The 25,364-nt window shown below is 40.6% G+C and overlaps 1 protein-coding gene across 2 annotated transcripts in view; it reads right to left on the bottom strand.

Moving 5' to 3' along the window:
* Nucleotides 1–215: 215 nt before the first annotated feature.
* lmod1b (leiomodin 1b (smooth muscle)) overlaps nt 216–25,364 on the bottom strand; it is an 89,807-nt gene continuing 64,658 nt past the window's right edge. For both annotated transcript variants that reach the window (XM_039749409.1, XM_039749410.1), the window contains exon 3: nt 216–444. In XM_039749409.1, the coding sequence (XP_039605343.1) occupies nt 418–444 (27 nt within the window). In that variant the 3' untranslated portion in view covers nt 216–417. The remainder of the gene's footprint in view (nt 445–25,364) is intronic.

Genomic DNA, 25,364 nt, shown 5'->3' with positions numbered 1-25,364 from the left:
CCTTTTACAGAAGATCACACAATGTAGACACAAAGCCTAAAGTAACTTTTATAGGCAGTGGAACTTCAAACATGAGAAGCTCAAGATTCACCGAAGCCACTGCAGGTAAACAAGCCATACACTTTTCAAAAGGTTAGACAGACATTCAGCTTCTCTGTAACCCAGTAATGCGTAGGTGTGTAAACCCCCAAAACACCCCCACACCACTGCTTAATAAAAACACTATGAAGAAGAACTTATTCAGAAATCCTACGTTCCATTTTCTTGTTTCCTGGCCCAATTTTGTTTCTTATCCTAAGTTTTAAGTCAGTCCGCCATGTCTTGGACCTGGACCTTTGTCTTCATCATTTTACCAGACTGCATTTCCTCATTTAGTTCTTTACGGAAAGATGTCCTTGACTCGGTCAAAGGGGTTCCTCATTGTAATATTTTTGGCACTGGCACCTACAGGGAAAAATAAAAAAAAACAATAAAGAAAGACAGTAATTAGAAAAGAACACAATACATTTTGGAAACAAGAGGAAATCATTCCATCTGGCTTCTTGGGATAGCTTAACCTGTCATTGGCTCACGTTTATTTTCATTATCCTTTGTTTTCCATTTTTTCTGATATTATTCTGTTCATTTATCATTATTTGTTCAATTATGTACTCTCTGTTAGTGTTAATTTGTAGCGGGGCTACATAGCAATAGTGTTTTCAATGTTTGTACCGAGTGCGTTTTGTTTCCATTGTCCCGTTTGCTGTTTATAATGTATGTGTCAGTGAATGTGGTCCCCGTAAATACAGGGGGGACGGATGATGGAGAGACCGCAGCCCCAAGATGGAAAGTATCTGTTTACAATTAATCAATTACAGCCAGCTCATTACTATATAAACAATCAGGAGGGAACATAGAGGAGAAAAAAAAAAAAAAGGAGAAAGACGGAGATTACATTTTCACAACAACGAACCAACTTTACCTGCTGTTTTCCACATCACGCTTTTGGTACCAGTTTGTTTTTCATTCCTCCGGACTTATTTCAATTCAATCATCGCCAGAGACCCCGGAGTTGGACTACATTATCCACCACATGCCGAGGATTCACGTGAGGTTGTTCCATTTTTTCCGGGAAATTCAAACACATCACTTATCCATTGACCAGTCATCCATATTCAGGACAGTTGTATACTCGGACTCAAGTTCACTATCATTGGAATTTTCCATATTCATTCATTGTTATTTGTGTTTTGTGTTTGTTATGTTATTGGGACAAGGGAGGGTTTGTTATTGTATATATGGTGTTGTCACGTTGTTGTTTTGGTGGTGGTTTACACATAATAAATATATATATATATATATATATATATATATATATGCTTATTTTCTACGTGTGAAATTTGCGTTTTTGGTTATTGCTTCATCTATACTAATAAAAGGCAAAGCCCTCACTCACTCACTCACTCACTGACTGACTTACTCACTCACTGACTCATCACTAATTCTCCAACTTCCCGTGTAGGTAGAAGGCTGAAATTTGGCAGGCTCATTCCTTACAGCTTACTTACAAAAGTTGGGCAGGTTTCATTTTGAAATTCTACGCGTAATGGTCATAACTGGAACGTATTTTTGCCCATATACTGTATTAGAATGCAGCTTGATAGCCGTGGGAGGCGGAGTTTCGTATTAAAATATTTAACCAATCACATTTCAGCCGTCATTAGTTGCCAGGCAGAGAGAATAGATTGCAGCTCGATAGCCGTGGGAGGCAGAGTTTCGTATTAAAGCATTTAACCAATCAAATTTCAGCCATCATTTGTTGCCAGGCAGATAGGCTTTCACAATCTGTTGTGCAGGCACTCTAACACAGAATAAATGTCGATTAACCTGTTGCTTTGACCAATCAAATTTTGAGTTGGTGTCAGTAGGGCCCTCTAGCAGGCGTACGGCAATGTCACCGTATTCAGACCCATTGATTGGATAGAAGCCGATATGAGGAACTCTCCGAGGCCACTGAACGCACCAGAAACGCTCCGAGCGAAAGATCCTCGTGCGCACTACGGCCAACTCCATGGCAGGATTCTGGACAATATTATTTGCCAGACACAGACCAGATTTCAAGACAATGAAAACCTAATGTTTGTCACGCTCCTCGAGCCCCAGAAGTTTTGGGAATACAAGAAAAATTTAACACATGCAGCCTTCTCCACTTTAACACAAGAGCCACGGAACGCTTTTTGATCTGTCTTGGCTCAAAACAGAACTGACTATAATGTATGCAATGGATGATTTTGCAGGAAAATCTCCCACTGATCTCCTTGACTTCCTTCATCAGAAAAATCTGAATGAGAGCAGGGGGCAGCTGTTCACATTGGTATATTTGGCGGTGAGCATTCCCGTGTACACTGCTTCTGTCGAGCGAATATTTTCAGCCCTAAAGCGAATTGAAACTTATGCCAGAAATACCATAGGGCGGGTTCGCCTTTCAGCATTAGCTTCGATGGCGATAGAAAGTGAGGTTTTGATGGAACTGAAGCACACGGATAATCCGTACGACAGAGTAATTGAACTGTTTTTGAGGAAAGAGAGGACGATGGATTTTGTTTACAAATAATCTGAATTTTTGGTGAGTAAAATGTTGCGATTTTCCTAAATAATATTGCAAGTTTATGAGTTATTATTGATGTTTTTTATGTGTGTCGCTGTGGCTGCAGTAGAAAGGAACTTGTTCACCCCGGTTTGTCTATTCAATAAAGGCATTTATTATGGCTACAGGAGTTATCTTTTATATTTATATATATATATATATATATATATATATATATATATATATATATATACTGTATATATATATATATATATATATATAATTATATAAATATATATACATCCCAATCTACATACTGTCAAATAAACGAACCACACACCATGGCGCAACATGAGAGGCTTTGCCTCTAGCGCTGACGTCCGAGGTTCGATTCCCGAGAGGGGGTGCAGTGAGTGTGTACGCCTGATGAGCCCAGAATTAGGGCAAAACATGTGCCGCGTACTGTTTGCATTATTTGACAGTAGAACTATTTCAGTATATTCAATATATATATATATATCAGCGCTTCCCGATTCATTTTACCCTCGCACCCACTTGGTTTGAGAAGAAGTATGAAAAAATATGAGGTTAACGCAGAAAAATAGATCACCAATTGAAGCTTTATGAATAATGGATACTTTATTCGCCATCAATAATTGTTTTGGTAAAGCCATACTCAGTGTAATCCTCCTTCCATTTTATAATTTTTTTGCGACTAGCCATGATTAAATGAACGGTAAAAAAGTAAGAGTGAAGTGAGGGTGACTTATTCAGGCAGGCAGGCGACAGCTTAATAGCTCGAATTTGGATATAAGTAGGTTCTATTTAGTCGACAGAAATATCTTTGGTAGGAATGGAAGTTGAATTTAGTCTTTAAATTTCAATGGTGAAGAAAAATTTATGCAATGATGACTAAATTTAACTTACATTCCTACTAAACATATTTCTGTTGACTAAATAAAAATTACTTATATTAAAAATTTAAATAGAACTTGAACAGATACGATAGTTCATAATATCCACGCAGACTTGCACGTAAGAGCGGGAGTTATCCGTTTTAACAAGCAGCGTATTGCACTGATACGAAATTGCCTGCCCATTTAATTATTTAGGAATGGATAGATAAATTAAGATTTTGTACAAATAATGTTTTTAATTTTTCTTCCTCAATGGATTCTGGCACCCCCAGCAACAACTGCTCGCACCCCAAAGGAGATATAAATATATAGATATAGATATATAGATTATATGGATAGATAGATTAAATTGATATAGATATAGATAGATATATAGAGATAGATATATATATGTACTGTATATATATATATATGTGTATGTACACTCACCTAAAGGACTATTAGGAACACCTGTTCAATTTCTCATTAATGCAATTATCTAATCAACCAATCACATGGCAGTTGCTTCAATGCATTTAGGGGTGTGGTCCTGGTCAAGACAATCTCCTGAACTCCAACTGAATGTCAGAATGAGAAAGAAAGGGGATTTAAGCAATTTGGAGCGTGGCATGGTTGTTGGTGCCAGACAGGCCGGTCTGAGTATTTCACAATCTGCTCAGTTACTGGGATTTTCACGCACAACCATTTCTAGGGTTTACAAAGAATGGTGTGAAAAGGGAAAAACATCCAGTATGCGGCAGTCCTGTGGGTGAAAATGCCTTGTTGATGCTAGAGGTCAGAGGACAATGGGCCGACTGATTCAAGCTGATAGAAGAGCAACTTTGACTGAAATAACCACTCGTTACAACCGAGGTATGCAGCAAAGCATTTGTGATGCCACAACACGCACAACCGGATGGGCTACAACAGCAGAAGACCCCACCGGGTACCACTCATCTCCAGTACAAATAGGAAAAAGAGGCTACAATTTGCACAAGCTCACCAAAATTGGACAGATGAAGACTGGAAAAATGTTGCCTGGTCTGATGAGTCTCGAAATGGTAGAGTCAGAATTTGGCGTAAACAGAATGAGAACATGGATCCATCATGCCTTGTTACCACTGTGCAGGCTGGTGGTGGTGATGTAACGTTGTGGGGGATGTTTTCTTGGCACACTTTAGGCCCCTTAGTGCCAATTGGGCATCGTTTAAATGCCACGGGCTACCTGAGCATTGTTTCTGACCATATCCATCCCTTCATGACCACCATGTACCCATCCTCTGATGGCTACTTCCAGCAGGATAATGCACCATGTCACAAAGCTCGAATCATTTCAAATTGGTTTCTTGAACATGACAATGAGTTCACTGTACTAAAATGGCCCCCACAGTCACCAGATCTCAACCCAATAGAGCATCTTTGGGATGTGGTGGAACGGGAGCTTCGTGCCCTGGATGTGCATCCCACAAATCTCCATCAACTGCAAGATGCTATCCTATCAATATGGGCCAACATTTCTAAAGAATGCTTTCAGCACCTTGTTGAATCAATGCCACGTAGAATTAAGGCAGTTATGAAGGCGAAAGGTGGTCAAACACCGTATTAGTATGGTGGTCCTAATAATCCTTTAGGTGAGTGTATATGTGTGTGTGTATATATGTATGTATATATATATATATATATATATATATATATATATATACTAATAAAAGGCAAAGCCCTCACTCACTCACTCACTCACTCACTCACTCACTCACTGACTCACTCACTCACTGACTCATCACTAATTCTCCAACTTCCCGTGTGGGTGGAAGGCTGAAATTTGGCAGGTTGATTCCTTACAGCTTCCTTACAAAAGTTGGACAGGTTTTATATCGAAATTCTACGCGTAATGGTCATAACTGGAAGCAGTTTTCTCCATTTACTGTAATGGAGATGAGCTTCAACGCCATGGGGCGGAGTTTCGTGTGACATCATCACGCCTCCCACGTAATCACGCAGTACATAGAAAACCAGGAAGACCTCAAAAAAGCGCTCAAGAAAACATGCATTATATAATTGAGAAGGCAGCGAAACAATAAGAAGCGAGTTCTGCTACTTCGGAAACAAAGCACGATGTAAACCTACACTTTAAATTAAGTTTATAGACAGGCTGCCGCTGGCGTTTGTAATTTAGTGCCTGCCCATATAAGGCCATCCGTCAGCGGCAATCCAATAGCAAACTGCCACGGGTAAATATTCACGGGTGAAGGACTGTGCTTATGGAGAGGAAGATGAGATGGTCAGGGTGGTGTTTGACACAAACTCAGCGAAACTGCCAGAGAAAGTTTTAAGTGCCAGGACTAAGGTAACATTAAATACAGCTATGGACATAGCACGAGATGGCACCAGCACAGCTGGGAACCTTCGATGCAAGTACACCGAGTGGCTCACGTGAACTGATGCAGTGCACAGATAAAAAGCAACAGTTCCAAAGAGCGCTGAACAAAAACCGAATTACACAATTGAAAAGGCAGCAAAAATATGAAGCGCCTGATAAGCATATTCATAAATGCAGCTACTGTGGAAACAAAGCACACGGTGGAAAAAGTCAATGTCCCGCTAAAGGAAGACAGCGTAAAAAAAACCCGTGCATGCAGTTTGTCACATCACAGATAAAAAGGAAGACGAGCTGTTTATTGATGCAGTAAGGAACTAATCGATGAATGAAACCTCTTATCTTTACAACGATTGACAAACACGGAATGTAACTTGAACACATCGTACAAATACGAGCCTGATTGAAAGAAATAATGATAATCAAATCCTTGATGACAGCAACATTCAATAACACTCACAAAACAATTACTGTATATTGACAATCATGTTACGTTATTTTTAAAATGTTCCCTTTTCTTTTTCATAACTTCTACTTCTCCACTGCGATACACGGGTATATATATAAATGTATATCTATAGCCCGATCTACAATACATACTTTAGCATAGACAAGCGGTGGCGCAATTGTAGAGTCTTAAGCCTCTAACGCCGACATTCGAGGTTCGATTCCCGAGAGGGATGTACTGACTATGTACGCGCTTCCGATTCATTTTACCTTCCCATCTCCTTGGTTTGGGACGTATGAAAAATATTAGGTTAACGCAGAATCATGTTACGTTATTTTTAAAATTTTCCCTTTCTTAGCACAAGCACAGTTGAGAAGCTTCGATGCATGTACTCCATAACGCGTTAAAAAATAACGCATTTAATCACACTTTCAATTCCAAGCAAACGGGAACTTTTGTCAATGCATGATTTCCTGGTACATCCATTACACTGATGCACACATCACAGCTACAAAAATGTTAGAGTCGGAATAAAGCGCGTTCCTACGACTGATCATTTCGACTACCCGAGCGAAGCCTTGATAAAAGCATGGTTTTGTGCACACTGAAAAGCAAGCAAAATTAGATGCATTACAGAAAGCGGACTTTGTGGCTCTTACTGGGGATCATTGGACTTCCGTGACCGTTAGTAATTCTAAATACATCTAATTACAAAATGTTCAATGATCACACTGTTTTAGCCTAATGTACAAAATAATTTTGGCTAATGTTACTCAGAGTTTAAAGAGTAAGCTGGTCAAATTACCTTTTATGTTTCTGACTTATTTTTTAAGAAGAAAAACTGCACTTTATGGTGAAATTTTGGTTATTATTATTTAAAGACAATACTATTCTGAAAATGTACTTAAAGTACTTAAACTACCACTTTATTTTTAAGTCTGCCCAATTTTAACCAGGGATGATATTTTTGTTTCTGTTTTGAATTCAAATGCAGTTTAAAAGCTTTTTTCAGAAATTAAAACAGCTTCAGTTTACAATATTCATGTCCATGTCTATTATTTGATTCTGTCGCCCACTAAAACCTTTTAAATAAAAAAAAAAAACATTTATGATTACATACGATTAATCAAGATTAATTCTTACACAGCCTCTAATTAATTGGATTAATTTTTTAATCGAGTCCCACCCTAATATATATATGTAGATATATATATGTAGATTTGTATATATGTGTATATACAGTATATATGTAGATATGTATATGTTGTATATACAGTATGTATATATGTGTGTGTGTATATATACAGTATGTTTATATGTATATATATGTTTATATATGTGTCTGTGTGTGTGTGTATATATATATATAAACAAAACAATTACATTAACAATCATCTTACGTTATTTTAAAATGTTTGCTTTTCTTTTCATAACTTCTTTAACACACTACTTCTCCAATGCTGGTATTCTGCTAGTATATATATATATATATATATATGTGTGTGTGTATATGTGTGTGTATATATATATATATATGTGTGTGTGTGTATATATATATATATATATGACAACAACACTCATAACAGTGACAAAACAATTACATTGACAATCATGTTACGTTATTTTTAAAATGTTTCCTTTTCTTTTTCATTACTTCTTTAACACACTACTTCTCCACTGCGAAGCGCGGGTATTTTGCTAGTTTAATATATTTATCCACTTATTTTTACATATCTGCTTTTGTGTGCTTATGTTTAAACCATCGATTGTGGGGAAAATTTTATTTGTTAGAGGTATGGCTTAGTATTTATAGATTAGCCTCAGTAATTTATCCAGGCCACAGGTCTTGGAAGTGTAGCTGCCGGCTGGGTAAGGGGTATTTGATTATTTATTGTCTGTGTGTTTTTCAAATCTCTCATGATCCTTGTATTTTGTGTGTGTGTGTGTGTTGGGGGGGGGGGCGATTCTCCAAGAGGTGGGGCTAACAGTCAATCACAGTTAAGGGACCACCTCCAAACCCTGTAAAGGCTGGCTGGGAATCGAAGTCCACAGCGGTAAATTCGCATGCACTCTGGTGTTGGTGGTTTTGTAAGCATTGCTCTCCTTTGGGATTTTTGGAGGTTTTCTTCTCTGGAACTTTGATATTCGTACAGATTGTGTTTTTGACTTTGGTTGTTAGGATTGCCTTTAGTAACTCCTTTTTTTTCTGCTTTGGTAATTGTAATAAGTACATACGTTTAATATGTCACTGTGCTCTGTACAAAAAATATTTTATAAATCCACTCACATGTACAGGCCAGATTTAGTACACAGGAGCTCAGCATTTAGAACTGCTAGGCAAGCATTTGAAGGGACAACTACGAAAATTTGCATTGTACTATCTCTGTGTGTTAGAGTCAGCATGATATTGAATCTTCTTTCCTTGTTTGGAATGGCATGATTTACCAAAGTAAGGGCCTGCACATGAAGAAAGAGTATAAAGCCTTGGAACATTGCCCGGCACACCTTTGAAGCTGATGGACGGATGGGAGAGAACTTCGTCCGATCCTGAAAATCCTTCCAGAGCAGCGATGAAAATGGCAGACTCTATACACCGAGATCCCACTTCGGTAAAAAGTCTTGCTATGGCTTCCTTCATCTGTAATGCCATGTAAATCATCATTAAAGAGAGCTAAGTTATTTTCTCTTATGTGATTTCTTACCAGCGTATCACTAAGGGAGGGGTATCGCCTTTTATTATTGTATCTATATAGTTTCGGGTTACTTAAGACGCCGCAATTAAGAAGAACTTATTCCAACCAGAGAGCTAGCGCTCCCTAGAGGAAAACAGTAATAAACATCCTTTTATAAAGATTTTGTGGAGTTTTAACTGTTCTCCCTCTGGTGAGACATACTTCAAAGTTTTCTGAGCCTTTTTGGTCATTTTCTTAACCTTGATCTTCATTTTGATGCCTAGTCCGGCATGAAGCCTCCCATTTTCCTGGTGTAGTGATGCACTAACCTGAACTGGCCAAAGGAGTGTGAGACCTTCAGGACTAGCCAGGGAAGCAGGCCAGTATTCTTATATACCTGTCCAGAGGGGGTGCACCCAAAGGCAGCCAGAGCTCAACTCTAGTGGTTTACTTTTTTTGTTATTTATTCACCTTATACAATTTCTTGCATTAGGAATGCATTATTTTTCACATACCCCTTGCAGTCAGAGCACAGGGTGAGCCATTGTACAGTGCCCATAGAGTAATTGCAGGTTAAGGGCCTTGCTCAAAGACCCAACGGAGTAAGGCTCCCTTTGGCAGTAACAAGATTCATAATGACAACCTGCTAGATACCACGGCAGTTCATTTGCCTTAAAGATTCCCTCTGTCTTAAGTTTGTCCTACACAAATCCAAAATGTGTTTAGGTTCAAAAATAAAAGTAAAGGTCACACAATATAGTGAAAACTCCACTAGAGGAGGGATGACTTCAAACCTCTGGCCTGTGGATGATAAGGCAAACAGAGAACCTTTATAAAAAGAGATCTGTTTCAACAAAATGCTGAAAAGAGCAAAAAAAGAGGCAAAAGGAGATGCCAACAAGGCAGTCCTAAGCAAGCAAGTCCTAAAACACTATCCTGAAATTAGAATCCCAAAAAAAGGAAGCAAAAGAGTCAAAACGTCAGCAAGTCCAAATGAAATATCAATAGCAAAATGGAAAACTCACCAACCACCAAGCGCATACAATGTACCTCAGAGGGACTGAAATTCCTATTAGCCTTCCCACAGAATATAAGGAACAAAGCAAAACATACCTTTAAATGCAGAAACTATGTAATAATCAAAATTGACAAACCATACATGATTATACAAGTAACAAACATAACAATATGAGCAAGCGTGATAATATTGAAAGGGTAAAATATAAACAAAAAAGACAAAATAAACGCATTTAAGGGAAGTTCCACCTGACCAAAAAGTGCTTCCTGGATGCAATGTGGTGGCAACAGATTCACTATAAATGAAGTCACTCCTCCTCATTCACGGAGTCAGAGTCAGGTGGAAGAGGGTGAAGCTCACCTGGAGGAGAGGAAGGCCTAAGAAGGGGAAGAAGATTATTGTTTGGGATTTTGTACATTGTAGAATGTTTGAGAGAAGCCTGTGAGAGGTATTTATGGAAAATAAATTCTTTATTCTAACCCGGGACCTGTGTTTGTATTGGTGTGTTTGGGGCTTGGGACTCTGTGGCTCCCCCTACTGGTTACACACCACAATTCTTTTTGTTGGGGGGGGGGTTTCTTGTGTTCTTAGGGAGTCAGTGCTGGGGGGGCAGTCAAAAAAACAGGACCATTTAAAGGCCAATGATGCATTCTTTGTGTGGCCTATACAAGAAATAAATTGTTGTTGTTATTACCAGTATGGATTATGGTCGTCTCCCACACTGTATTATTACGAGACAGTCTGTAGCTATGAGTGTGAGAAAGCCAGAGCATCAAATTTAAAATTGTTCAATTTCACTATTTAGAATCTCGATTTCAAATAAAAGTATGCGTACCTCTCTTTCTCACGTCACCACACACCAGCGTACGTGAGACTGAGTGAGGGTAACGGGCACACTTCCCACTGCTTCTTGCATGAAACCGAATTTGTGGGATGGTGTGAGCCTCACTCTTTCTCATGTCTCTGTGTGCTGCGGTGAGTGAATAGTGACAATATGGAAGGTTCATTGCTTGTCCCTTATCTCTTCTAAAGGGAGCCCATTCTTGCATTAGTCATATGAGAGCTAGTGATAATAATAATAGTAATAATTCTTTACATTTTTATAGCGCTTTTCTCACTCCTCAAAGCGCTCTTCACGCTGGGAGGACCCGGGAAGTGATGGATGACTTGTGAATGATTTGTTCTTGTTGAACGACTCTTTTCAGGATATTAAATTCAGAGAAGCTCATTGTATGTTCTGCGTGATGTTGTCAATGTCTTTTGTTCTCCAACCACCCTTTTTTCGCTGTTTAAAGTGCAAGAACCACCCGAATCATGAGTTTCGACTCATTGCCTCCACTTCTGATTCCTTTGAGTTCAAACTTTAACAATATTGGAGAATGAAAGCTTTGTCACTGATAAATCTCTCATTCACATTGCAAGTACAATACAATATAAACACATTCACAGTGGTGTTTGAATGTTAGTGATCCCTTCAGAATTGTCCATTTTCCTACATAAACCTGATTTAAAACATCATCCGATTTTCACACAACTCCTCAAAGTAGATATGGAGTACCCAGCTTAACAAATTACACAAAAATATCATACTTGGTCATTTATTTATTGAGGAAAATCACCCAGACATACATTTCTGTGAGTGACAAAAGTATGTGAACCGTTGCTTTTAGTATTTGGTGTGATCCCCACAACTGCAACTAAACATTTCTGGAAGGTCTTGATCAGTCCTGCACATCGGCTTGGAGGAGGTTTAGCCCATTCCTCCATACACAACTGTGTCAACTCTCTCAAATGAGCTGCACACTTCAGGTCCTTCCACAACATTTCAAGTGGGTTAAGGTTAGGACTTTGACTTAGTCATTCCAAAACCTTCATGCTATTCTTCTTCAACCACTCTTTGATAGAACGACTTGTGTGCTTGGTGTTGTTGTCTTGCTGTAGGACCCAGTTCCTCTTGAAGTGTAGTGCATGGACAGATGTCCTCCCATTTTCCTTTAGAATTCGCTGGTATAGTTCAGAATTCATTTTCCCATCCACAATAGGAAGCTGTGGAGTGTTTTGCATTAGGTAACTCATTAATTTAAAAAAAATAATCCTACTATGTAACACTCGTTAATCTACAGGGTGTGCCATTTATATGGATACACCTTAATAAAATAGGAATTGTTGGTGATATTAACTTCCTGTTTGTGGCACATTAGTATATGTGAGGGGGGAAACTTTTCAAGATGGGTGGTGACCATGGTGGCCATTTTGAAGTCAGCCATTTTGGATCCAACTTTTGTTTTTTCAATAGGAAGAGGGTCATGTGACACATCAAACTCATTGGGAATTTCACAAGAAAAGCAATGGTGTTCTTGGTTTTAACGTAACTTTATTCTTTCATGAGTTATTTACAAGTTTCTGACCACTTATAAAATGTGTTCAATGTGCTGCCCATTGTGTTGGATTGTCAATGCAACCCTCTTCTCCCGCTCTTCACACACTGATAGCAACACCGCAGGAGAAATGCTAGCACAGGCTTCCAGTATCCGTAGTTTCAGGTGCTGCACATCTCGTATCTTCACAGCATAGACAATTGCCTTCAGATGACCCCAAAGATAAAAGTCTAAGGGGGTCAGATCGGGAGACCTTGGGGGCCATTCAACTGGCCCACGACCAATCCACTTTCCAGGAAACTGTTCATCTAGGAATGCTCGGACCTGACACCCATAATGTGGTGGTGCACCATCTTGCTGGAAAAACTCAGAGAACGTGCCAGCTTCAGTGCATAAAGAGGGAAACACATCATCATGTAGCAATTTCGCATATCCAGTGGCCTTGAGGTTTCCATTGATGAAGAATGGCCCCACTATCTTTGTACCCCATATACCACACCATACCATCAATTTTTTTATTCCAACAGTCTTGGAGGGATCTATCCAATGTGGGTTAGTGTCAGACCAATAGCGGTGGTTTTGTTTGTTAACTTCACCATTCACATAAAAGTTTGCCTCATCACTGAACAAAATCTTCTGCGTAAACTGAGGGTCCTGTTCCAATTTTTGTTTTGCCCATTCTGCAAATTCAGTGCGCCGATCTGGGTCATCCTCGTTGAGATGCTGCAGTAGCTGGAGTTTGTAAGGGTGCCATTTGTGAGTAGCTAATATCCGCCGAAGGGATGTTCGACTAATGCCACTCTCCAGTGACATGCGGCGAGTGCTACGCTGTGGGCTCTTGCTGAATGAAGCTAGGACAGCCACTGATGTTTCTTCATTAGTGACAGTTTTCATGCGTCCACATTTTGGCAAATCCAACACTGAACCAGTTTCACGAAACTTAGCAAGCAGTTTGCTAACTGTAGCATGGGAGATGGGTGGTCTTGTAGGGTGTCTTGCATTGAAATCTGCTGCAATGACCTGGTTACTGCGTTCACCAGACATCAACACAATTTCTATCCGCTCCTCACGTGTTAACCTCTGCGACATGTCAATGGCTGTAAACAAAGAGAAACTTGTAAATAACTCATGAAAGAATAAAGTTACGTTAAAACCAAGCACACCATTGTTTTTCTTGTGAAATTCCCAATAAGTTTGATGTGTCACATGACCCTCTTCCTATTGAAAAAACAAAAGTTGGATCCAAAATGGCCAACTTCAAAATGGCCACCATTGTCACCACCCATCTTGAAAAGTTTCCCCCCTCACATATACTAATGTGCCACAAACAGGAAGTTAATATCACCAACCATTCCCATTTTATTAAGGTGTATCCATACAAATGGCCCACCCTGTACATAACACTCATAAATCTAATGGTATGGACAGGGGCCTACCCGAAGTGTGCATTGTGTGCAGGGACTGCGTCATCGCAGCACATTTGGTCCAGCTGTAAGGTTAGTTTGAGCCAAGGAAGATACACTTGGAGGCATAATAAAGTGTTATCATGTGTTGATGTGGCAGTGGAAGAGAAAAGAAATGGAGTAAATTCAGAAAAGGAGGTAAAAGAGATTAAACAAGTATTTGTTAAGGAGGAGGAGAACAATGGCCCAATAGGTATAATCAAACAAAGAGGGGGTCAATTAAGTGTAAGGAATGATTGGGAGCTGAGTGTAGACCTTAATACAAGATTAATTGTACCAAAGGGGATAACTACAAGTAGCTTGCGGCCAGACGTAGTGTTATGGTCAGAAAAGAAACGTGTAGCGTACTTCATTGAATTAATGGTGGGAAGAGGGTGATGAAGAAGTGCATGAGAGGAGGAAAGCAAAGTATGCTGATTTGGCAGGTGATGCCACCCAGAGAAGTTACACTGAGCATGTGCGGCAATTGAGATAAGCTGCCATGGATTTGTAGCCAAATCAGTAACATCGCTATTAAGAGAGTTTGGTGCCACATGAGAGGTTGGGCATCAAACTAAAAGGATGTGGGAGTTCAGGGTGATGTTTTTAGATGGGTGCAGAACTGGCTCAGATACAGGAAGGAAAGGGTGATGGGAGAGGAACCTCATCAGAACTGGCCGATGTTAAAAGTGGTGTTCCACAGGGGTCAGTGCTGGGGCTGCTGCTATTTTTAATATATATAAATGATTTAGATAGGAATATAAGTAACAAGCTGGTTAAGTTTGCAGAAGATAGGTGGATTAGCAGATAATTTAGAATCGTTTATATCATTGCAGAAGGACTTGGATAGCATACAGGCTTGGGCAGATTTGTGGCAGATGAAATTTAATGTCAGTAAATGTAAAGTATTACACATAGGAAATAAAGATGTAAGGTTTGAATACACCTCACCTTATGAGAAAGATTTAGGAGTCATAGTGGACTTGAAGCTATTGACCCAGACGGTGTTCAGAAGCCATTAAGAAGGCTAACAGAATGTCAGGTTATATAAGACCCTGATGTGTGGAGTACAAGTCACAGGAGGTTCTGCTCAGTCTTTATAACACACTGGTGAGGCCTCATCTGGAGTACTGGGTGCAGTTTGGGTTTCCAGGCTACAATAAGGACATAGCAGCACTAGAAAAGGTCCATAGAAGAGCGACTGGGCTGATTAGAGGAATACAGGGGATGAGTTATGAGGAAATATTAAAAGACCTGAGCCTTTACAGTGTGGCGGACGGCCGGCAACTCTTCTTGGCCAGGACGCTCCTGAGATTGAAGGATGGGGGAAGGGAGATTTTCTAGGATACTGTCTCCCCAAAAATGCTAGGTGGCAGCGCCCCTGGATTGTAACAGTGCCCCAGAATCTTGCAGTGCATCCTGGGACTTGGAGTGCGGTTTCTCAGCCCTGTTGGGTACCGTGGGTGCCGCCAGGAGGAGTTGTGAGAGGACTGGAGGAGCCATGCCTCATCCATAGCCCGGAAGTACTCCTAAGTCATGAGGACGGGAGCCCTGAAGTACTTCTGGCCTGAAGATAAAGCCAATTCTCCATCTGACCCGGAAGTACGAGTGAGTCATATGGGCGGAAGGACAGAAGCACTCTCAGGTCAAGGACTATATAAAGGACTGTTAGAGACGCAGCAAGCGAGCCGGAGTCAGGAGGAGTGTGACAGCTTGTTGGGAGGTGGAGAAGAGAATTATTGTGCTTATTAATTATATTGTATTGCCTGTTTACTGTGGCTGAGGTGCTTTGGAGGCACTGCTTAGAAAGAAGAAGAATTAAAAATACTTCTGAGTGCTTTTAATCTGTGTCTGCGTCTGTCTGTTGGGTTTAACGGGGCGACTGCAACCCCTAGAGTTCTTACAACAGTTTAAGTAAAAAAAGATTAAGAGGAGATGTGACTGAAGTGCTTAAAATGATGACGTGAATTAGTCCAGTGGATCGAGGTGGTGACTTTAAAATGAGTTCATCAAGAACACGGGGGCACAGCTGGAAACGTAAGGATAAATTTCGCACAAACATTAGGAAGTTTTTCTTTACACAAAGAATGATAAACACATGAAATAAGCGACCAAGTAGTGTGGTAGACAGTAATACTTTAGGGACTTTCAAAACTCGACTTGATGTTATTTTGGAAGAATTCAGTGGACAGGACTGGCGAGCCTTGTTGGGCTGAATGGCCTGCTCTCATCTTGATTGCTCTAATGTTCAAAGGAAATCAGGCAAATGGTAAAAAAAATCAATGCGCCGGATCAAGCAAGTCAGTGGATAGAGTTAAGGTGACATAATACAGACTAGGAAAAAGATGGCTAAGTCTTTAATTTTGTAAAGAGGTATGTTTGTAGTTGTGTTTTTAATGGTTGTTTTAAATTGGTGTGCATTATAGCATATCCAATTCAGTGGTTTCAACGGTTTTAAGGCTGTGCATTAATGAGATTTTATTGCACGGACAGGGTGCAGAGCTTCAAGTTTTAGGATATCATGACTTTAATGATGTGTTATGGAAGTTTAGATGGGGTAAGTACGACAGAGTGGTTTTAATTAGGTGATTTAGGCAAGAAAGTCCAAGCCTGTCCAGCATTACTCCGCTGACTTAGACTCGTAGTACGTGACTATTTTGTGCAACTCCAATCAGATTTTACCTCTGAGGTTGCCAGAATAGCCTTGTACAGGGTAGGATTGGTATTTTATCAGTTTAATTATTTATTGACAGTGGTATTTTAGTAGTGTAATTATTTATTGATGTAAGTATTAATAGTTGTTTTAAGAGATTACATCTCGCCTGAAGAAGGGGCCTGAGTTGCCTCAAAAGCTTGCATATTGTAATCTTTTTAGTTAGCCAATAAAATGTGTCATTTCGCTTGGCTTTTCTCTACATTCATAATGGCTAACACGGTACAACACCCTAGCACTATAGTTGTTTTAAAAAGAGCAAAAATAGATGTGGCTGAGCCTCAGTCATCGGGAAGGGAGAGGGGTGTGTGTGAGATGCCATGCGCACTGTTAAAACCTTCTCTGTGTCATGGCCCTTAAATGCAATGAAATGCTATCTGAGAGAGGGGGGCCCACCTGATGATTCTCCTGGGTGACTGTTGTTCAGCCAAATTGTGATAATAGCGCAGCATAGTGTATAATATAATGAAAGTACAGCACTGTAAATTTAGTTGTAGAAAGGTGGGGAGGACCTCCATCTCTGAGTCACATGTCCGATGCAATGCACTCTGTATATTTTAGAAGGCCCAGGCTCCTCATGGACCCCGTGATCATCAGAGGTGACTGTGCAGAGGGTGCAGACCTGTAAATACCTGGGAGTGCAGTAGGATGATAAATTGGACTGGACTGCCAATATTGATGCTCTGTGTAAGAGAGGACAGTCAACTATATTCCTTAGAAGGCTGGCGTCCTTCAACATCTGCAATAAGATGCTGCAGATGTTCTATCAGACGGTTGTAGACGGTGTGCTGGGGAGGCAGCATAAGGAAGAGGGACGCCTCACGCCTGGACAAACTGGTGAGGAAGGCAGGCTCTATTGTAGGCACGGAGCTGGACAGTTTGACATCCGTGGCAGAGCGACGGGCGCTGAGCAGACTCCTGTCAGTCATGGAGAATCCACTGCATCCACTGAACAGGATCATCTCCAGACAGAGGAGCAGCTTCAGCAACAGACTGCTGTCACCGTCCTGCTCCACTGACAGACTGAGAACACCCCACACTATGCGACTCCTCAATGCCACCGGGGGGGTAAACTTTAACATTATGCAAAGTTATTATCTGTTATACCTTCATTGTTATCACTCTTTAAATTTAATATTGTTTTTTATCAGTATGCTGCTGCTGGAGTATGTGAATTTCCCTTTGGGATTAATAAAGTATCTATCTATCTATCTATCTATCTATCTATCTATCTATCTATCTATCTATCTATCTATCTATATGAATGTGTTACCCCAACACTCAAAATCACACAGCAATTGGATTGAATTGAATTGGCTGGAGGCAGTCCTTGCCAACACAATAAATCTACCACCTTGCTTTCTTTTCATTGGCCCACTGAGATGGTTCTGTTATCCAACGTGATTTTAACATACTGATGTGAATAAGGTTGCATAAACAGTGATGTAAAATTAGGCGGTGTGAGTATCATGGAGGACAGATGATGGGTGGATGATGGCATGAACTCTTACCAAGGTGGAAGGTTCCAGGGGATGGATGAGCAGAAACTGAAGCCAATAGCAGTTTCATCCCTCTTACATTAGGTGACAATGGTCTGCTAGAGGTGTCCCAGATAAAATACCCGCAGGGGATCATGGGAAATGGAGTCCGGGGTCCTTGGGTGCTTCAAGGGAACATTGTTACCACCCTGATTCTCAAACAACTTAGACTTGCTCCTCACAAGTCATGCCAGGTTACCAGAAGTCTTGCTGGGACCAGCATAAAAGGACCCAACACTCAACTGGAGACAGAAAGAGAGGAAAGTGGTTCTTTGTTTCATGGGATTATTGGCTGGGTTTTATTGTATAAGGTGCTTGGTGGATTAAAAATCCATCATTTGAATCCATGACTGTATTGGGCATTATTGGGTCTGAGGCTAGGGGGTGAGTGGCACCCACTACTGGTTACGATTGGTGCAGGCAGTAGGATTTCCTGGCAATATGCCTGGCAGGGACCTGCAAATTGTTTTTGTTTATTGCAACTAGATATCAAGACATTAATTGATTGCAACGAGTGCAGAATGGAGCTGCTAGAATCTTAACTAGGAAAGAAAATCCGAGCACATCACCCCAGTCTGAGCACCGTTACACTGGTTACCTGTGTCATTTAGAATTGACTTTAAAATACTGCTGATGGTTTACAAAGCCTTCAATAATCTGCTCTCCCTGTCACCTTACACTCCAAATCGTAATCTTAGATCTTCAAATGAGGGTCTGCTTAGAACTCCAAGAGCGAAACTTAAAATAAAGTGGCGAGGTGGCCTTCTGCTGTTATGCAACAAAAATCTGGAATAGCTGACCGAAAGAAATTCACCAGGCTGACATGGTGGAGCACTTTAAAACACTGCTAATAGTCATTAGTTTAACATGGCTTTCTCATAGCTTCATCTTAGTTAAATCCTGATACTCTATATATGCATTTAATTATCATTATTATTCATGGTGGCTCCACAATACGTACTAACCCCTACTTTCTCTTCTGTTCTTTTTCTGGTTTTCTGTGGTAGTCGATCTGCACCACCACCACATGATCAAAGCACCGTGATGTCCCTACATTGATGGATTAAAGGCCAGAAGTCCATATGACCATCATCATCATCATCAAGTTCTTCCACGTGAAGCCTGAATGCCATGAGGACTAATTGAGGTCTTTTATGTTAGGTAGAGTGCTTAGAGGGGGCTGGGTGGTCTCGTGGCCTCAGAACTGCTGCAGATTTTATTTTTTTCTCCAGCTGTCTGGAATTTTTTTTTGTTGTTTCTGTCCTCCCTGGCCATAGGACCTTACTTTAATTCTATGTTAATTAGTGTTCCCTAATTTCAATTCTTATTTATTTTGTCTTTTTTCTCTTTGTTCTTCATGTAAAGCACTTTGAGCTACATTGTTTGTATGAAAATGTGCTATAGAAATAAATGTTGTTGTAGACCCCAACCTCTAAAAATTCCACATATTTGGCAACAATTCACAAACAGTGAAATGGGCTACGAATCAGCCCAAAACACTGGCAGATGGGCAACTTATGTGGACTGGAGATCACCAGAGGAGCACTTCAACTTTTATGATGATGGCTGACCATTGTACCGTGAGGGTGACTGGGACCCACAATGGACAACAGGAGCCCTTCCTTGAGGAGTAATGGGGTTGGGGTTTTCTCTTCGATGAGACTCACCTCAAAATGAGAGGTGAGAAGGTGAGTTCCATCGAGGGGCCACTATCGTTGAAAATTGATAAAGAAAAATCTGCATGCCCTAGCCATGAGAATGGGGAGGCTGTGGCGGGCCATCTATCATTTATTTCAGCTCCCAGAAATGATGGCCAAGAGGTCAGAGAAAATCTGAGCCATGGCGATGCCACTTCTGTCCCTGAAGATGCTGGATGCACTATACAAGAAATCTGATCAGAAATCCGGAATAAATGGTGGATTACAAAAACTTAGCACTTTTTTTGTTCCTTATTTCACTTTGTTCAATATCTTGTATTAGGATTTGTTAGTTTTCGCATAGTCCTTGGGGTCAGAACACAGGGTCAGCCATTGTACAGCGCCCCTGGAGCAAGGGCAGGTTAAGGATATTGCTCAAGGGCCCAATGGAGTAGGATTCCTCTTTAGCAGTAACAGGATTCGAACCAGCAACCTTCCAGATACAGTGAAACCTGGGGTCACGACCGTAATTCATTCCAAAACTCTGGTTGCAACCAGATTTGGTCGTGAACCGAAGTAATTTCCCCCATAGGATTGTATGTAAATGCATTTACTTCATTCTAGACCGTAAAAACTGTATGCAAATATATCTTTTTTAAAGATTTTTAACCACAAAAATAGTTAATTATACCATAGAATGCACAGCGTAATAGTAAACTAAATGTAAAAACATTGAATAACACTGAGAAAACCTTGAACAGAGAAAACTAACATTGCAGTTAGTTCACACTATAGCGCTACGAACTGCTCGCTGTAAACACTTTTTTTAATGAGTTTTAAGCATAGGGAAAAAAATGAACATTTGAAAAATCCTTAATTTATACAAAAACTAACCATAAACAACCAAGAAAACAAACCTTGTATGAGCCGAGTTCTGGCATGAATGAAGTGAGGAGGAACTGGGGTGGAGAAGAGATTACAGTTTTGAGGTAAAGTTCCTCTGCACGATGCACGCCTGACCGAAAACAAGGTACTGTACAGGGAGAGACTGAACACGTGCGGAAATCACCGGCGCGTACGAACTGGAAGAGAAACAAAATAAAGCACAAAGAGTTCACGGCGAATGCACAGGGAGAGATTGAACACGTGCGGAAATCATTGGCGCATACGAACTGGAAGGGAAACTGGCTTGTTCGTCACCCGAGTGTGTGGTCGTGAACAGATGCAAAATTTTGGCAAACTTTTTGGTCATAACCCGATTTGTACGTGTTCCGAGACGTTCGTGACCCGAGGTTCCACTGTACCTGGGTTTCATGTGGGCAATATATTAGCCTCGCATATTAACTCAATTGGTTCTCTGTATGCGCTAGGTCGATTAAACGTGAGAATTGTACCAGTTTTATGTGCGTGCCATGCCAGTTTCGTGAGCATAATAAGATGGTTTTATGTGTGCATTAGATCGGTTTCGTGTACGAAACATACTGGTTTTATGAATAAACCCTGTCGCAGCTTAAATTGTGTGAAAACTCTGTTGGTTCTGCGTGCAAACTATATTAGATGATCACATGATCTTCATCGGAAAAGGAAGGGGCGAGAAACAGGAAGTCGAGGGCTGATAGGCTCATTTCAAGGGCATGATGTGGAGCAGGTAGGAGACACATTAACACGTTAAGACAGTATTCAGACCCATAAGTCTGAAATGTTCACAAAGCTGAGATTAGCTACTGTGATGGATGACTGGCAGCCTTACCCAGCCAGGATGCTTCTGAAGTGGAAGGACCTTGGGAGAGCATGTGCTCAGGGCATTATCTCCCCCAGACCTCTAGTTTGCAGCCCCCCTGGATTGCTATGGCACCCTGAATTCCCACAGGGCATATTGGGAGTTGAAGTTTGGTGGCTCACCCCAGATGCTCCAGGGACTCCTGAGCCCTATGTCATCTAGCTCCCATCTTAGCCAGAAGTGCTTCCAGTCCAATCCTATGGGATACCGGAAGTATTCCCAGGGATTATATAAAAGGAGCCAGCTGCCACTGCTCCCTGAGCCAGCATCTGGAGTGAGAAGACAACGCTAGATGGAGGAGGAGTGGAGGGGGAAAGAGAGACAAAGATAAAGAAGAGTACTATATTGCTGTGCTATAGTGTACTTGGGCACTGTGCTGTGGGAACCGATTGAAAAGCGTTTCCCATGAATAAAAACCTTGTGTGCTGTGCTAAACTTGTGTCTTCTGTCTGTCTGTGTTAGGTTAGGGAAGCTGGTGCGCCCCCTGCAGGCCACATTACGTATTCAGCTGACTTTATATTCGCTCCCACTGTAAAAAACCATGCCTGTGGTAATGAGGTGTCACCCACCGTATTCAGATCCCAATTCAGGTGGATCATTGTGTGGTGGGTACAGCAACATGCTATCAGCGCATACTCCCAACCAGTGAGGTGCATGAAATAGTTCAAAAGAATATGTTCATTGATCAGGCTCATTTTTCTAAGAACAGTGAACTCAACGTAACATATTTGCAGGTGAAGAACTTGAACATGAGCTAGGTCAGTTTTATGTGACATTCTGGATCTGGTTTAGGTCCACATTAATTGTAAAGTAATGTAGGAGTGGAGCCGAATCTGAATACGGTATTTAGATAAGCACAAATAATGGATTGTTATGAATAGTTATTTCATATGAATTTTTTGCCGTTTATTTGTACAGTATTTGGAAAAAATAACGTCAACTCAAATCGGCGCTGTCTGTGTCTGCCTGCTTGTGCTGAAGCTGCACCCCCTGCTGACACGAGTACGCGGTGAAGCTCCGCCTTCGCTTTTAGGAAAACGTTGGACTTTGCGAAGCCATTTTATATTTTGCCCAGTTAGACATGCAATATGTGACGGGAATTTTAACCGGCAGCACAATAAGTTCACCTACACGCTGGTTCACACGGTTGGAAATAGAGCGGTAATTTATATATGTATACAGTAAACCCTTATTTATCACGGTTAATCCGTTCCAGACTCCACCACAATAAATTAATTTCCGCAAAGTAGGATTTATTTATTTATAAATCGAATATTAGTTAATATCAGTTAGAGCATAGAAAACCTGTTTACGACCTTCTAAATATGTTTTTTAACATTATTAGAGCCCTCCAGACATGAAATAACACCCTTTAGTCAAAAGTTTAAACTGTGCTCCATGACAAGACAGAGATGACAGTTCTTTCTCACAATTAAAAGAATGCAAACATATCTTCTCTTCAAAGGAGCGCCATCAGGAGCAGAGAATGTCAGAGAGAGAGAGAGACAGAGAGAGAGAAAAGCAAACAATCAAAAATCAATAGGGCTGTTCGGGCTTTCAAGTATGTGAAGCACTGCCGGAAAAAGCAGCTGCAAGGAAGGGAGCAATGTGAAGGTAGCCTTTCAGCATTTTTAAGAGGAGCGTCCGTATCCTCTAGTCCAGTGTACGCACAGCCCCTCTGCTCACACCCCCTCCGTCAGGAGCAGAGCATGTCAGACAGAGTGAGAGAGACAGAGACAAGCAAACAATCAAAAATCAATAGGTGCTGTTCGGGCTTTCAAGTATGTCTTCATAATTATTGTACATTGTATTGAAAAGAAACACCCTGAAAAAGTTACAACTGATCGTGCAGCGGCGCTATTTAATGACACCTGCCTAACTCATTTCAGAAACATTCTAAAGGGGAGGACTAAACAAAGCTCCTTGGACAGGTTTCTTTCCCCTCCCCAGAGGGGACTGGGCGGTCTCATGGTCTGGAATCCCTACAGATTTTATTTTTTTCTCCAGCCGTCTGGAGTTTTATTTTTTTGTTTTTTCTGTCCCCCCTGGCCATTGGACCTTACTCTTATTCTATGTTAATTAATGTTGACTTATTTTGTTTTCTTATTGTGTCTTTTATTTTTCTATTCTTTATTATGTAAAGCACTTTGAGCTGCTGTTTGTATGAAAATGTGCTCTAGAAATAACTGTTGTTGTTGTTGTCTATTGAAACGCCCTGCGAATGAAAGTGATGAACGCATGGCAAAAAAGAAAAAAAAAATTAGTGAAGAAGAAAATTAAGTTAAGCAAAAGTGAAGTGAAAGAAAAAAACATTACAATACGCTAATCGGCTTCGCCAACATCTGTTTATTTCTTTCGATTCTCTTTTATGTATTTGGTTTTATTTTGTTTGTATACAATATTTGTTCATTATGAATAATTTTTTCTTACGTTGAAAACATTTAACAAAAAATTGGGGTGGTTTTTTGGGGGCTGGCACGAATTAATCTCATTTCAATTAATTTCAATGAGGAAAACTGATTTGAGATACGAGCATTTTGACTTCAAGCTCGGTCACGGAGCGAATTAAACTCGTATCTCAAGGTATCACTGTATTTTATTCAAGAACACCGTAATAGCCTAATATAAGGCATGCAAAATTGAAAACAGTAAACTCATGGGTCATTTATTCTCATTACTTAAAAAATATAAAATGAACTGAATGTGAACTATCCATCCATCCATTTTCTAACCCGCTGAATCCGAATACAGGGTCACGGGGGTCCGCTGGAGCCAATCCCAACCAACACAGGGCACAAGGCAGGAACCAATCCTGGGCAGGGTGCCAACCCACCGCAGGACACACACAAACACACCCAGCACACACTAGGGCCAATTTAGAATTGCCAATCCACCTAACCTGCATGTCTTTGGATTGTGGGAGGAAACCCACGCAGACACGGGGAGAACATGCAAACTCCACGCAGGGAGGACCCGGGAAGCGAACCCGGGTCTCCTAACTGCAAGGCAGCAGCGCTACCACTGCGCCACCGCGCCGCCCGAATGTGAACTACTGTAGTTCAAAATTGAACTGGTGAACTATGAACGTGAATTTATTCATTTTAATCTGTGTGAACTGAACTTTGAGCTAGTAGTTCTTGTGAGGTGTGAACCTGAACAACACCGCTCCCAACGTCGCTCTCTCTCTCTCTCTATCTAAATATTCCTTTGCAGTCAGTGACTTATTCGCACAACCTTAGCAAACCAGTTTTGTATTCTGTGATAACAACAAGGCAAAATATTTTTTTGTGTGCATTAATTTACACCTACACCATTTGCAGCCAGGTAAGGGATTGTAACAGGGACACAAGCACATGCTTGCCATCCATCACGATATGTAAACTGATGTAGTTCACACTTGAACCAATATGGATACAAACAAATATATTGTATAGTTCATATGAAAGAAGCCAGGATTGTACACACACAAACAAATGAAGTGTGTATGCAAACCAATAGTAAATACTCATAAATCAATAATTTGAACATGTAAACCAACAGATTATGCACAAAAATATACTTATGGCCTGTTTGGCCTCACATGTCTTGCACAAACATATGCAGAGGTTCAGTGAGTAGAACTTCATCACTGTTTGTAAAATGTGATCTGGTGGTAATTTCAGTCACTAGAGTCTCCAAATCATAACCTTAGATCTTCAAATGAGGGTCTGCTTGTAATTCCAAGAGCTAAACTTAAAAGAAGTGGTGAGGCGGCCTTCTGCTGTTAGGCACCTCAAATCTGGAATAGCTGACCGATAGAAAATCACCAGGCTGATACAGTGGAGCACTTTAAAAAACTGAAACTGAAGACTCATTATTTTAACATGGCTTTCTCATAGCTACATTTTAGCTTAATCCTG

Source organism: Polypterus senegalus, chromosome 3, assembly GCF_016835505.1.
Source record: "Polypterus senegalus isolate Bchr_013 chromosome 3, ASM1683550v1, whole genome shotgun sequence".
Lineage (NCBI taxonomy): Eukaryota > Metazoa > Chordata > Cladistia > Polypteriformes > Polypteridae > Polypterus > Polypterus senegalus.
The sequence above is the reverse complement of the archived record's forward strand: the minus strand, read 5'-3'. Positions and strand labels throughout refer to the sequence as shown.